This window comes from Gopherus evgoodei, chromosome 8, assembly GCF_007399415.2.
Source record: "Gopherus evgoodei ecotype Sinaloan lineage chromosome 8, rGopEvg1_v1.p, whole genome shotgun sequence".
In the NCBI taxonomy this organism is placed as follows: Eukaryota; Metazoa; Chordata; order Testudines; family Testudinidae; genus Gopherus; species Gopherus evgoodei.
This window is the reverse complement of record NC_044329.1, coordinates 75,572,677-75,588,073: the sequence shown is the minus strand read 5'-3', so window position 1 is coordinate 75,588,073 and position 15,397 is coordinate 75,572,677. Positions and strand designations below refer to the sequence as shown.

The 15,397-nt window shown below is 39.6% G+C and overlaps 1 protein-coding gene across 1 annotated transcript in view; it reads left to right on the top strand.

The window, feature by feature from the left end:
• Positions 1-15,397, top strand: part of SNX7 (sorting nexin 7) — a 58,616-nt gene that overhangs the window by 37,331 nt on the left and 5,888 nt on the right. Inside the window, exon 8 of the mRNA XM_030573263.1 lies at positions 13,240-13,392. Coding sequence (XP_030429123.1) covers positions 13,240-13,392 — 153 coding nt within the window. The remainder of the gene's footprint in view (positions 1-13,239; positions 13,393-15,397) is intronic.

Here is a 15,397-nt window from a genome sequence, read left to right as displayed (position 1 = left end):
ATCATAGCTAGGTCCTTTTCCTCAGCTAAGATCATGTGTAATAACTTACATTATGGCTTATGCTGTTTAATTTAGGACATATACAGTAGAACCTCAGAGTTATGAACTGACCAGTCAACCACACACCTCATTTGGAACCGGAAGTACATGGTTAGGCAGCAGCAGAGATTCTTTCCCCCCCCTCCCCCCCCCCCCGAAAAAAGAGCACAAGTACAGTAGTGTGTTAAACATAAACTACTGGAAAAAAAGATAAAGGGAAAGCTGCATTTTTCTTCTGCATAGTAAAGTTTCAAAGTTTATATTAAGTCAATGTTCAGCTGTAAACTTTTGAAACAGCAACCATAAAGTTTTTTGTTCAGAGTTACAAACAGTTCAGAGTTACAAACAACCACCATTCCTGAGCCATTCGTAACTCCAAGGTTCTGCTGTAATATACGTGCAATTTCACCAAGTAATGACTACTGTGAGAACCAAAACTTTGTCCTTCCTGATAAGGTGTATATATGTTTTGTGCCCAACCATTCTGTAATAAATAAGCATAATAGTAAAACGAACAAGATGTGTGCTAGCCTTCACTACTCAGACAGTTTTGCTTTTAGTAGCATCCCTTTTCTCCCATCCTTTTTCTATTTAAAGTGAATCTTCTTGGGTCAGGGACCCAATATTATTTATCTGTTGAGCACCTACCACATTTCAGTGGCTATGTAAATGTTTTTTCCCCTGAATTTCCTTTCACAGAAAAATTAAACGCACACAGGGCTTGATTTTGTTCTCAGTCAAGTCAATAGTAATATTCTCATTGACTTCAATGGTACAATATGGGTATGTCTACACTACAATAAAACACCTGCTCTGGCTTGTTTCAGCTGACTGAGATCCGGTCTACACTACACGTTTAAACCGAATTTAGCAGCGTTAAAAACGATTTAACCCTGCACCCATCCACACAATGAGGCCCTTTATATCGATATAAAGGGCTCTTTAAACCGATTTCTGTACTCCTCTCCTACGAGAGGAGTAGCGCTGAAATCGGTATTGCCATGTCGGATTAGGGTTAGTGTGGCTGCAAATCGACAGTATCCCACAGTGCACCATTGTGATCTCTCTGGAAAGCAAACTGAACTCGGATGCACTGGCCAGGTAGACAGGAGAAGCCCCGTGAACTTTTGAATTTCATTTCCTGTTTGCCCAGCGCAGAGCTCTGATCAGCACGGGTGGCGATGCAGTCCCAAATCAAAAAAGAGCTCCAGCATGGACTGTACGGGAGATACTGGATCTAATCGCTGTATGGGGAGACAAATCTGTTCTATCTGAGCTCCGTTACAGAAGACGAAATGGCAAAGCTTTTGAAAAAATCTCCAGGCTATGATAGACAGAGTCCACAGCACAGTGCTGTGTGACAAGTGTAACAGAGAGCCAAAGAATTAAATGGACGCTCATGGAGGGAGGGAGGGAGGGGATACTGAGGACTCCAGCTATCCCACAGTCCCCGCAGTCTCCGAAAAGCATTTGCATTGTTGGCTGAGCTCCCAATGCCTGAAGGGTCAAAAACATTTTCCTGGGTGTTTCAGGGTATATGTCGTCAATTTACACCCTTCCCTCCCCCTCCCCCCAAAAGAAAAGAGAAAAAAACCGTTTCTCGCATTTTTTGAATGTCGCTCTATGTCTACTGCATGCTGCTGGTAGACGAGGTGCTGTAGCGCTGAACACCAGTATCCCCTTCCCAGTGGCAGACGGTACAATATGACTGCTATCCATCGTCGTCATCAACCCGTGAGTGCTCCTGGCTGGCCTTGGTGAGGTCGGCCGGGGGCCCCTGGGTAAAAAATGGGAATGACTCCCGGTCATTCCCGGCAGATGGTGCAGAACGGCTGGTAACCGACTTCATCATAGCAACTGGAGGCTGAGCTCCATACCCCCCTCCCAACTTTCATGTCAAAAGAAAAGATTCTGTACTGCCTGGACTATCATAGCAGCTGGAGGCTTCCTCCCCTTCATTCTATCTCACTAAAAAGTCAGTGTTTCTTATTCCTGCATTCTTTATTACTTCATCACACAAATGGGGGAACACTGCCACGGTAGCCCAGGAGGGTTGGGGAAGGAGGGAAGCAACAGTTGGGGTTGTTGCAGGGGTACCCCTTAGAATGGCATGCAGCTCATCATTTCTGTGTGATCTCTGGGGCTCTGACATGCAGCGGCTGTGCTCTCTGGTTCTCTAATAGACTTGCCCCATATTCTAGGCAGGACTGACTCTATTTTTAGATAAAACATAAAGAAGGGAATGACCCTGGGAGTCATTCCCATTTTTGTCCATGTGCCCCCGGGCAACCTCAGCGAGGCCAGCCAGGAGCACCCATGACAGCAGCAGATGGTACAGAATGACTGATAACCATCATCTCATCGCCAATTTACAATGGCATGGCAGACGGTGCAATAAGTATGGTAACCGTCTCTGCTACCTGGCAAAGGCAAGTGAATGCTGCTGTGTAGCACTGCAGTACTGCGTGTGTCAGCAGCATCCAGTACACATACAGTGACCAAAGGCAAAACGGGCTCCATGGTTGCCGTGCTATGGTGTCTGCCAGGGCAATCCAGGGAAAAAGGACGCGAAATGATTGTCTGCCGTTGCTTTCACGGAGGAAGGATTGAGTGATGACATTTACCCAGAATCACCTGCAATACTGTTTTTGCATTGAGATCTTAACCCAGAATTCCAATGGGCGAGGGAGACTGCGGGAACTATGGGATAGCTACGGGACAGCTACCCACAGTGCAACGCTCCGGAAATCGACGCTAGCCTCGGTACATGGACGCACACCACTGAATTAATGTGCTTAGTGTGGCCGCGTGCACTTGACTTTATACAATCTGTTTTACAAAACCGGTTTATGTAAAATCGGACTGATCCCGTAGTGTAGACATATCCTTAGGCTCACAGGGCTTGGGCTGTAAAATTGTGGTGTAGGCATTTGGGCTTGGGCTGGACCCTTTTAAATAAAACTGTGATTCTGTCAGAGATTGTGGAAGTCACGGATTCCGTTATTTTCCTTGGCTTCTGTGACTTTCACAGCTGCAGGGGCTGGTGCAGCTGATCCCGGGGCCAGCTGCTCAGGTGCCTCAGGACAGCCATACTGACCGCTGCTCCAGCAGCCTGGGGCGGCTGGCCCTGAGGATTGCCCGCTGCTCAAGCGGCTGGCATGGGAGAAGCACCCAAACAACGGTCCCCAGGGCCTTGGAGCAGGGGTGGCTGGAGGCAGTCAGTCGCCAGCCCCCACAGCAGCGGTGTCCTGGGGCCCCCCAGAACAGCAGCACCCTGGGCCCTAGGAACTGCTGAGTTTTAGTCAGGCGTGTGTGTATATATATATATATAAAAAATAGTGAAAGTCATGGACAGGTCAGGGGCTGTGAATTTTTGTTTATTGCCTGTGACCTGTCCATGACTTTTACTAAAAATACTCCTGACTAAATCTTAGCCTTACTTATAAACAAAACAAACCATTCAGCTTGTCTTAGGAAGTGTGTTCTCATTGAAAACTAAGTCAGTGACAAGTTTGAAGTTTTAAAATTAAAATGATTTAGCACACTTGAGGCATAACTCTTTTTTAAATGGTTATGGTTTTCTTTTCGTAAAATATATGAAACATTTTTCATATTCAGATGAATTTTAAATGGTTAAGACTTTTACTATGTTTAAACAATATGCTGAAGTTTTTAACAACAGTGATTTCAGCATAAAAGGATTTTTATTATTTTTGGGGGGGGGTAAAAAGAAGTACCTGAAAGCAGAAGCTTATGGTTGAGAGGGCACCTTACTCTGGTGCTTTCATTATAATTAATATTCACCACTGAGGTTGGCTCTATTTTGTATGTTTTTTAAAATTTAGTTCTAAGCAGATCTTATATAGCTTTTGATAATCTCCTCTCAGATGTCAGACTGAATTTATCAGTGCAATCTAGTGGTCAAAAATTCTGGTGACAATGAGTGGCAGGAACCCTAATCCAATTTGAAAAGCATTTCTGCCATAGATGTTGAATCACAAACTGCCATTAGCGCTGATAAAAGGCTAGTGCAAAATCTTTAGATGAGTTGTTAAATTGTTCTTTGTCACTGAATGGTTTAAGAAACGGGAGGTTATAAAGGATACAAAATATTTTGAGGTCAATACAGCTGTTACTGCTGAGGCTTTCTGATTTCATTCAAGTAGGTTTGAGTCACAAAGTGAACTTCATGACATTAAGATTTTCTGTTTGAGTAAATCAAGAATACAAGCTCATTGTATTTACCCTGTCTCTCTGCATAACAATATGTGATTTGACATATAGCTGAAGAAAGCCAATAGTGTAGAATATTGCTGCCCTGGCTGTGTTTTCATACAAGAGAGAACTGAATTCAGCTTCAGTGTGGGATTTAACACAAGGTTTATTGTGAGATAACTGTTTAAAAAAATCTGGAAAAATAAATCTAAAATGCTGAAATTCCCATTATAAACCTTGTTGGAACAAATGAATTAGCTCTTGCTGCCAGTATTCTGTGGTTTATATCCCACTGAGGGACTGATGCCACAAAGACATGGCCTGAAATCTGAAGAGGCTGGAAAGCATCAAGTCAGATGACAGACCTCTCAGTAATGTTGCGAAGCCAGCTGACAAAGTGCATCAGATGTTTTTGACAGTTCCACTGAAATAATCGTAACATCTTAATTTTTATCACGTATGTTATGGAGTCTTATACTATTTGATTTTAGTGTGTTATGTAAATATGCTTATTAAAAGTACTACAGGTAAAGTATTTATTATTACATTTTTTTAAATTAGCCAGTAAATGTTCTAGATTCCTAAGGCCTAATTTTCACGCCTCTATATTTTGTTCAATACACAGAATAAAGATCTCTTTATCTGTTGCTAAACGTACGAAACTTCCATAAATGAATACAGTTTAAAGCTAAGAATGCATGTAATCCTTAAGGTAACTCACTTAAAAGACAATGGTTTTAAAGCAAAAATATTCTTCTGTTCACTTTCTGTGTTTCTTAGAATTCAGAGTTACAATAGAAAGTTCTGTTTCCTATTTATGGTAAAATACTAAAGGTAGCTGGGCCCTACAGGGTTTCTGACCTCAACTTTTTATATCTTTCAACAGTAGCTATTTGGATTTTGTTGCAAATTTCTTTTCCTCTGTAATGTGTGAGATTCAGATTTTTGCACTCTAGCTCCCCCCTTTTATTTGTTTGTTGGTTGATTGGTTCTGTGGTATCTTCATGATAGTAACTGTTTTAGACCAGCTTTGTCTTGTCCTCATCCCTTTTACTTCAGCAACTGATTCAGCACCTTCAAAATATCTTTTAAACCAGAAACACTGTATTATTTATTCATTTTTTGAGGGATAGTCCCATCTCTTGCAATGCTTTTGTCAAGTGGATTATTCCTCCTTCACAAACTAGATTTTAGTGCCACACGTTACCAAACATGGTACAATATACTGAAATCAAAGTTTCATAAGGTAGAAAAAAGGTATTGCTCTGGTATACTTCCTTATGTCAGTTCATAATTAATGAATTGTAGGTTGTAGAGAACAGAGCAATTCATCACCTATCTCAAGTTTAAGTTATTTAGTAGTTAACTCTGCATGCTTAGTTTTGAGGTGGGAAATAAGGGGGAAATCAGAGATCCTTCAGTATTTGGCCTCTTCTAACTTTTGCTGTATTTTACAATATTTTGCAGATTCTAAGCTTTCATTTTAAAAGTATTAATTTTCTGCCATTCTGCTACAGAGATTCAGGTACCACAATGTGATCCTGTGCTGCTGTTTTCCAAACATAGCTTTACAAAAAATTGTCTTCAGCTAAATAGCAGTGGCAAAGGCATGAACATACCTCTACCCTATTCAGCTCCACTGAGATAATTAATTGTGATAATTTAAATGCTAATGTTAACCACAGGCAATATTGTGCGCGGGGGGTGTGTGTGTCTTTTTTTTAATTAATATTATTTTAAATAAGGAAATTGACAGCAAAACTGTGAATGCAACATTTAAGGATGCACAGTTCAAATTAAGTCATAGGTCAAGGGTTTCACCCTAAATTGCACGATATGTCTTAACTATAACTATATGGCCACAAAATAAGTAATTATACAAACTATAATATAATATAATTAATAAATCATGTGCGTACAAAAAGGGGGAGAAAAATGTTTCATATGTGTAGTATGCCTGTGAACCTTGCTGTAGGAATGAAAATTTTAGCACTAATTGTGCTGTCTTTGTATTTGCATTAATGTAGGTTTTGTTTTTAATTTGATAAATTGAATAGTTTCATTTTATACCCTCACACCTTTTTCTAATCTTGCAATATGACAAACGCTATAATACTCTCCTCTCTCACCCTCCACCTCTCCCCCAGAAATCTCTTGCAGTAGTCACCGAGAAAAAAAGTGAGTGCCTAGCTATACATTATGTCTGTTGTTTAAATCCCTGATTCTTATGGATGTGTTAAAGCAATCTCATTCTGAGTCTCATTGATCGCTCATGTGAGTAAAGTTAAGCATGTGTGTAAGTGTTTTCAAGATCAGGTCCTTGAGTACCTCAGTACCCCTGTTAGGTCTACTACTTCAGTGCATAAATATTGGTAGGCTTGGGGTCTTATATGTACACCTCTACCCCGATATAACACGAATTCAGATATAATGCGGTAAAGCAGTGCTCCAGGGGGGCTGCGCACTCTGGCAGATCAAAGCAAGCTCGATATAACGCAGTAAGATTTTTTGGCTCCCGAGGACAGCGTTCTGTTGGGGTAGAGGTGTATGTTTAGAGAACTCTTGAAATACTTGTTTTTTTCTTTTTTTTTGTAGATATACATTTTTAATTCAACTTTGCAGAAAATCATTTTTAGGAAGTACATTAGTATTTTTTATAAATACATTTAATTGTGATAGGTGAATTGTTTTAAGTGTTCCATCATTCTTTCACTTCATTTTTTTACTTTGTTGTATGTCTGTATTTGCTTCAGCTTACTACTGTGGTATTTGATTCAGCTATAGATATGCTTTGGTGTATTTAAAGGGCTTGACTAATTCAAACTGAACTCTAACAATTTTAATCTTTCTTTCCTTAATGTATGATTTTCTGGTAAAACTTTGATTTGTTCTGAAGTATTTAATTTAGCTATGTAGAAATAGAAACAAGCCACTTTTTTGTTTAACATTCATGAATATATTTTAAGAGAACTGTTTTTTTTTTCAGTAGTTATGAAGTGTAGGAACAACCACTAGAATTTGTTTTAAAAAGATAATTTAGTAATTGTCAAAAGGTGCCAATCACAGTGATCATAGCATTTGCAATTCAATCCTCCCCCTACATACTTAATTAACAGCAGTTCCATTTGGACCAGAATAGTCCTAAGTTTTTGGCTTCTTTCCCAGATACCTCTAAATAGTAACTGCAAATGGGAAATTCTTTTTTTGGTGCTCTGCTCCCCTCCGGCCACTAGTAGACACTATTTTGGGTGCTTATAAACATCTGGAAGCTTCCTACCCTCCTAGCCTGGCTGTAGCTCTGCAAGGTTCCACTGCAAACATGCCAAACCCGCAAAAAAAATGCAGAAATTGGGCTCGTTTTTGGTTTAATTGGCTTGTAAGTTGCTTGTTGGCTAGTTTTTGGCTTCTTTTTTTTTTAATCGACTCCTGGCGGCAAGCAGAGGGGAGAGTCAAGGGTGCACACAAGGCCCACCACAGTCCCAGACTTCACGCTGGGGGAGTCTAGTCACATTGAGTGTTGGAGTTCTTAGATATTGGCTTGTTTTGGCCTTGTTTTGAAATGGGAGTAGCTTGATTTTTACTGTGAAAGTTGGGGTGCTTATTTACCGCGTGAAAGTTGGCTTCTGTGTTCCACCAGCAAATAGGCAGTTACCAGCCACAACGGGTTTAGTTTCATCTTTCAGTAAGAGGTGGAACTGAGGCATTAGATGAGGAAGTCACCTTGATCACCTGGTCCTTCAGCCATCACAGAGAGCGCCGATCACAACACGTCATTTGTGTTGTTCTAGCCAGTCCTTCAGCCATCCGCTGGCCAGAATGTCAGTGGCACTAGAAACCTGATCAGCATAGGGTACTGCAGCACAGAACCCCTGAGTGATCCGCCAGTCTGAACCTCTCAGGTAGCTTGCATTACAAGCGCGTGCCACTGTGCTTGACTGGATGAGGAAGTAGGGATAGAAAAATGTGAAACCTGTTGGAACAAGATTGAGCAGAGGGAATGAGGTACCCTACAGGAATAGTATAATATGGCTGTGTCCCATCCTGTGCTCAGTTGCACTATGTGTACCTATGCTGCTGATTTGAATTTTTTCATTGCATGATGAAAAAACACATTGATGCAACATTGCATTGCAACAAAATACAGGATTCAGTGTGAGTTCTGTTTTCGTAGGAGAACAGAGCTTTAGGAACCGTCTGAAAAATACATTTAGCTTCCAAGGCCTAAAATCTTAAGACTTGCATTATTTAAAAAAAACCTCTAATTCACAGAAGAGAGCATGTAACCCCACTGTTGGCTGGGAACTTGGTGTCCTCCCGAATCCTAGTTTTTGTAGAATTTACAGATGTTGGCAGTTGTCCCTGTCATGCCCTCTAATGTAACTCAGCCTTGTTCTGGAGAGAGAACCTCAGTCTTCATACCTATGTAATTCCTGGCCTCTTTCCTGGAATTGCCAACAAATGTGCTAATTAGTATACCTTGTTACTTGAAGAGGTGTTAGTTTGGCCTGAACTGACACCAGAAATTTACTTAGCCTAGACCATCAAATAACCATTAAATGATAGCTTTGTGGTTATACTGTTCAGGTCTGGATTTGAACTAGTAACACAGGCTTTATAACACCCTGACGTTCCCTTTATTGTATTTGGGCTGTGTATTTTACTTTAATACCAGGCTAGAAGGGTTTAATATTAGTATACAACATAAACCATTTTCTCTAACTCACATGCTACCCTGAAAGCTAAATAGGAATTCATGCAACTCTTGAATGAAAAAAATGAATTTTATTGAGAAATGCTGGGTCAGAAGAAAGGTATATTGTGTGTTTTTATAATTGGGTTAGCTGAGTGTATATTATGTATTCTTCAGTGTCTTGAGTGGTTTTGCTGTTAAAACTTGTAGTTCAAATAAAGACTTTGTTGTTGGGAGTAACCATTGCTTTGTACAGTAAACGAACTTTCTCCCCTGGTCATAGTCTGGAATATGAGTTCTTGGTGAATAATGAAATGTCTGTTTAACTCTATGGTTTTCTGCTGGGATCACTCCGTAAGAGACTTAAGCTATCAAAATTACTTGCTTCAGTAAGGCTGGCAAAACAAAATATGTGCATAACCAAGTTTTATTGTGAGGATAAATTGTAACAGCAAGTAAGTATCTTGTAGATCGGCACCATACTATGTGCATGTTACTGTTTAGAGACCAGGCCTTTATTCCCTGATTTCTACTGTCATGGCTGGCTTGTTTGGCTTCAGAATTTATCTGCTAAAGTGAGTGATGGTTCTTGATTTATTTTCTGGTATGTTTTTAATAGATTCTAAGCTTCATAGTCAAAATGATAAAATGGAACATACTGCCTTAAGGTCTAAATTCTGGCTTTGACACGCAGCTCCAACTTTCCCATCGACTTTGCTGGAAGATGTGTATGCTGCATATCTGGAGGCAGAAGATAGCCCTAATGGTATCTCCTCACTGCAAAAAAAGAGTGTGTTCTTAACCAGTGTTTAGTTGGCTCAGGTTAAAATACCAGTGAAGATATGGTAACTCTGCTTTTAACTTGGATTAGCAGCTCAAGTTAAAGCCTAGTAGTGGCCTGGGGTTGTACTTGAGCTACTAACCCGAGTTAAAAGTTGAATTTCTGTGTCTTTGCTGCTGATTTAACCTAAGTTAGCTAACGCAAGTTAGCAAACCTGATTTAAGAACACTCATTTTATTTTCATATGCATTACTGCAAGAATATTCAACATGCGTTCCTAGAAAGTGCCACACAAGTAAAGGTATGTCAATGGCCACAGATAGCCAGGACAGCCTAAGCTGCTGCACTTAAAACTAATAGTTTTGGAAGGATTCTATTTAAATTGTTAGTTGTCAGTAAACCATGTTTTCAACTGATACACACAAATTGATGGAAAAAAATGCTCATTAATAGAGTTGGCAAGTGCAGTTTCCCCCCCCACACTTAGTGCCTGCAGGTATGTGGTATCTTGGGGCCTCGGCTGGGCAGGAAGCCCTTTGCAACTCTACTATCACGGCCCCATTCACTCACTCACCAGCTGGGAGTTGCAGGGGCCATCCACCCCCCTGAGCTGGAACCATTCAGTAGTGGATTGGCCTCCCTGTGGCTGGGGGTCTCTGCTCTGCCCATCCAGGACTACTGCAGCCTCCCACAGGGATGTGGTACCTCAGGCTCCTTGGCCACACAAGGAGCCTCATGCTGCCTTGTGGTCACAGCCACGCTCATTCACTGGCTTGGGAGTGCAGGGGGCCATCTGCCATCCCTGGGCCAGAGCTACTCGGTAGTGGGGTGGCCTCTCAGCACCCTATTTTGTACCCTACAGCAACATCCTCCAGCACACTCCTATTACCAGTCCTGATTGTAAAGACTAAAGATTTGCTGATTTGTGCCACCAATCCCAGTGCAGCCTCAGTGAAACCAGGATGTCTCAGAACAATGTGTGATAAACAGCCTCTGTCTTCCACCAAGAAAACTCCAGCTGATGTCTATGGGACAATGGGTTTGGACCAGTTTGTTCTGTGATGCCTAGGACTGGAGATGAAGCCGCAGCTCTGCATTCCCTGCTTTGTGGCTTTACGTTTTGAGATCACTACATACAGCTTCTACTGTCATTAAACAGTTACTATCTGACATCTCTTTCAAATGTGAAAATTCAGACTGATAAAAATAAAAAAAGCTTAAAAATAAAAATAGATATCTTTTGAAATTACAAACAAACAAATAAAAAATTGAGTTCTGCCCAGCCTATTTTTGAGAGAGAAAATTCATTTTTCATGTATGTTGCCCAGTTCATTCAACTGTCTTCCCATAACGCAACCACCAATGAAAAATATGTGGTATTTTGAAGAGGAAAAAAAGGTGGGAGGGGTTTTAAGGCAATCTGCTTTAGTATTTTTGAAAAACACAATTAGATCATACAGGGTATGGCCAAGAGAGTAATTTTGGTTCCTTGAGCTTCACCACATATTGAAGTGTCATGCTGCTGATGGTCTGTAGAATTACTGCTGTTCATTATTTGAACAGGGTGTATAGTGTGCCCAACCATTTGTATCATAAAGAATTGGTGAAGTGCATGCTGAAAATATATGGGAGCAAAGAGAAATTTCCACAGTCTTATGTAATGGAAATGTACCAGGTAGTGGGCTGCTTGACTAATTCAGGTTGTCTCCGCTTAGTTACAGAGGCAGTATTTTTCTTACAGCAAGAGATTTTCATGTGCTGCTTGCACCCATGGACATAGCACAGAGTCTCAGGATGGCAGATGCAGTCTCTTGGTCTGCAAGGGTTTCAAACAGGGTCGCTTACTGAGGTTCTAAAGAAGTATGCTGTGCCGCAGGCACCACTTATATCAGAACAGTGTCCTTCATGGCTTGTTTAGAGTAGTGGGTGCACACCTCAAGCTCTCCGTACTCTGTGGTGTGGTCTGAATTTTGATTCATACACATTATGTGCATGTTAAATTACAGTTGAACCCTAATTATCTAAAGGCATCACTGGTTATTGCAAACTTTTGGAGGTTCAGATTAACAAGAGCTTTTGCCCTTTGAGCTTCTTAGCTTCAGGGGTATTATTCAGTTTTACACCAATGGAGCTCTTGACCTGAGAACAGGTCAGAGTGTTTGAGATGCAGGATGCCTGATAAATGGGGTCTGCCTCGTGGAGGGAACAGAAGGAGGTGGAGTTTCCCCAGCAGTGGCTGAAACTACCCGCTGCATTATTGGCAATATTTCTGCCTGATTTTCCCAGGTCCTTAGAGCACAGCTGCGTTTCAGAATTGCAGCGAAGCCACTATAGAGCTGATCTTCACCTGTGCTCCGTCTAAATATAGAACATTGGCTCATTAGGGGTCTACTGGGGTAACTTGTATATTTGTTTTCCTTCACTAAGTTCCAGTTACTGTGTTCAGTTTTCTCATTCTTGGCACTCCGCTGATTGAAGAATCAGCAGAAAAAATTTCTATCAAGAAAAGAACTTGCGTCTAATCTCTTAAACAAAAACAAACCAACAACAACAAAAAATCATTACTTCAGAAAAGAGTGTATATTACCAACGGTCGTTGTGCAATCCCAGGACAGTAATTTGCTCCATGACTATAGAAGATTTATCTGTTACCATATTTGCTGCAAGCCAAATTTATCATGCTTGATTCAGAAATTGCAATAGGTACAAAGGTAAGAGCAGTTATTGGAAGGGCTAGATGGTTCATTAAGTAGAGGACCTTACCCCATTAAATGTCTCATATTTCACCAGGCTCAACACTCAGTTTTGGCATCTATAGTAATTAGAAGAAACTATCTGCTCACCAGCCTGAAGGCTGCAGATCCAGGCTCCCTGAGAAGGCTTCTAAAGAAATGAAAAGTTAGCCTGCAGCAAAGACCCTTGTTTTAATATTTTTTTCTCCCGTACTGATTAGTTCCTCAGTCAGATTGTAAGGTGCAATACAGGAAGGTGGAAAGTTCCTGCATAAAAGTTCCATTGCCTTCCCTCTGAATTGTCTTTCAGAGAAAATACAGATCACAACTGTGCGATATTATTAAAGACCTCAGCACAATTTTCTCAGATGGCCTGGCCAAATTCCAGTTTGGATAATTGCATTCTGCATCCCGCAGAGGTGTGGTGGTGGGTGTGGTTTTGTATTTTTCTTTTTTTTGGCAGAGAGGAAATCCATTTCTGTTAAGTGCAAATAATGATACCAAAGACTAACTTTGCAATTGACAAGATTATTTTTGGTAACAGTTACATTCTTTTCTGGATTTTGTGTCATACTAGTCTTTTAGAAATTGTATTGAGGTACTTGGTTTGTATAAAATCCAGGATTAACAATGAAGCACAGGACTTTCTTCATCCTGAGTTTAATATTATGCTGTGGTCTTGTATTCTGTTCAGTTTACTATGCTATGACCACCAGGTTTCAAGCACATTTTAAATAATGACCTTCTCTAAATAACTTTAACTATTTAATATTTTTATTTAGCCTACGGAAGAGATTGGAAATCTTGAAGATAAAGTGGAATGTGCCAATAACGCTCTGAAGGCTGACTGGGATAGATGGAAACAAAACATGCAACATGATATGAAAACAGCATTTCTTAGTGTGGCCGAAAATAATATCCACTATTATGAACAGGTAAAACACACCTTTTTGTTTTATTTTTATCACTTTTTATTTATTTCCGTTCCTCTTAGAAGTCAGTGCATTGTTTTTAAAAATAATTGTCTGTATCCTCATTTGAACATGTTAAGTTCAAATTCAATATTTTTGTCAAATTGGTGTTTAATTGGCCAGTATACATGGTATGTATTTTACTTGAGCCCAAGCATGCTGATCCTAAGTTCATCATCAACAGAGGGCAGTCTTGTTTTACTAAGCACAGAAATTTGAACATATATTTTTTTCTGTTCAATGTGAGCTATAGTGTTTCAGTTGGGAAAACCTTTTTCTGGGGCTGCATGAGGATGCTTCCCTGAAAACTCTCACTCATGTAAATGATTTTGTGTAAAATAAAACTGTTTTTTTTCTTTTATCTTTAAAAATTAACCGTATTCCCAGTACTATATGATCTAGGAAAGATCTCTAATATCATTCAAATTGCAAACAAGCAACAAAATCAACACAAAATAGTGGTGATAAAATTTTGGGAAAATTACAGGGAGAATACATTATATACACTGTAAAAAAAAAAATAAATAAATTAAGTTTACTAAAACTGTGTCCTTTATATAGTGGTGTACAACAAATAGATACATTGGTACTTTACATAACTGAAGTCTCCATTAATCTAGAAAGAAAGCAAATGGTGTCATCCCAAGACTTATCAGCAAATGTATGGTTTCTAATCATCTTTGTTATTGCCCCTTTGACGAGTATATACAGTTTCTGATTAAAGAGAGTTTATATATGTATTTGTAAGGAGAACTAGAAAACACTTGACAAGGTTTGCAGAGTGTTCTGTGAAGCTTCTTCATGATAAAAAATGGTATTGTTCTCAGTGTACATTTTGTAAGAATCCTGGTAGGCTAGATATTTCTGTGATTTTTTTCATTTTTTTTTTTGTTTTGTTTAAAAGCTTCTTTTTACTTAGAAAAATGCACTGCAGCCCAATAAACTATTTGTTAATTGGGAAAGAAATCATTTGTTTCCTTTATTAATACAGTTTTGATACTTTGCAATCTCCTTTTTCTGAGCTTTTTGTGGCTTGTTCTGAATAGATGACTGTGTCCTGATATTACAAATCATTGCAATAGAATGTAATTGAAAAGACAGAACTCATGATAATCAGGTCCACGTAATTAACATATTGTCTGTGGGAGGCATGGACATTGACGATCTGCTGTTATATATATTAAGATCAAAGTATTTGCTGAAATCAGACATTAAAGTTTTTTGGTATCCTCTTCTTTTTCAATCACCTAGTGACCTCTGACTACATCAAGAATATATACAAATGTTAACCATAACGGAATATCTTGTTAACTTGTAGATAAATTGAGACACAGATCCAGTCCCTGGATTCTCTGTCATGAAAAGAAATGGTCTTAGTTTAGTTAGGACTTTAATTTAAATATTTAAATATCAGAGGCCTCTACAAAACTGTCTGTATCAAGTACTATCAAACTGATACAGCTGAAAAATTAGGGCTTTTTAGGTAATTTCTTACAAAGCTCTTTTTTTATTTGTTTGAGAAGTTTGGGTGCGATGAGGAGCATGTGGATATCTCAGGCATACAGGAATCTGTAAGCCACTTTTCCTCTCCTGTGAAGATGTCCTAGGAATGCAACACTGTTGGTGTCCTGTAAATTATTTTTTGAAATGGTTTGTATACCCTTTTCTGCCTCATTATAATGCCTGAAAGAATTTATTTAGAGATGAGTGCGGGTGGGGATTATATACAACATTTATATCAGGTCCAAATCCAATCAGCATCCAGGTCCTCAAAACATTGAACCTAGTTCTTTCATCAAAACAGGAAAGTCAGAACTGGGTATTTCTAATGCCAGAAACCAACAAAGAACTTAAAAATAAAATCATCCTTACAGCCGTCTAGTATATGATTGAAGTGAAGAGTGCAAAACTTGCTTTTCCTTTCATCTTTAAGCATGTTGATAGTTGCCAAGCAAAAGTGCCTGAGCTT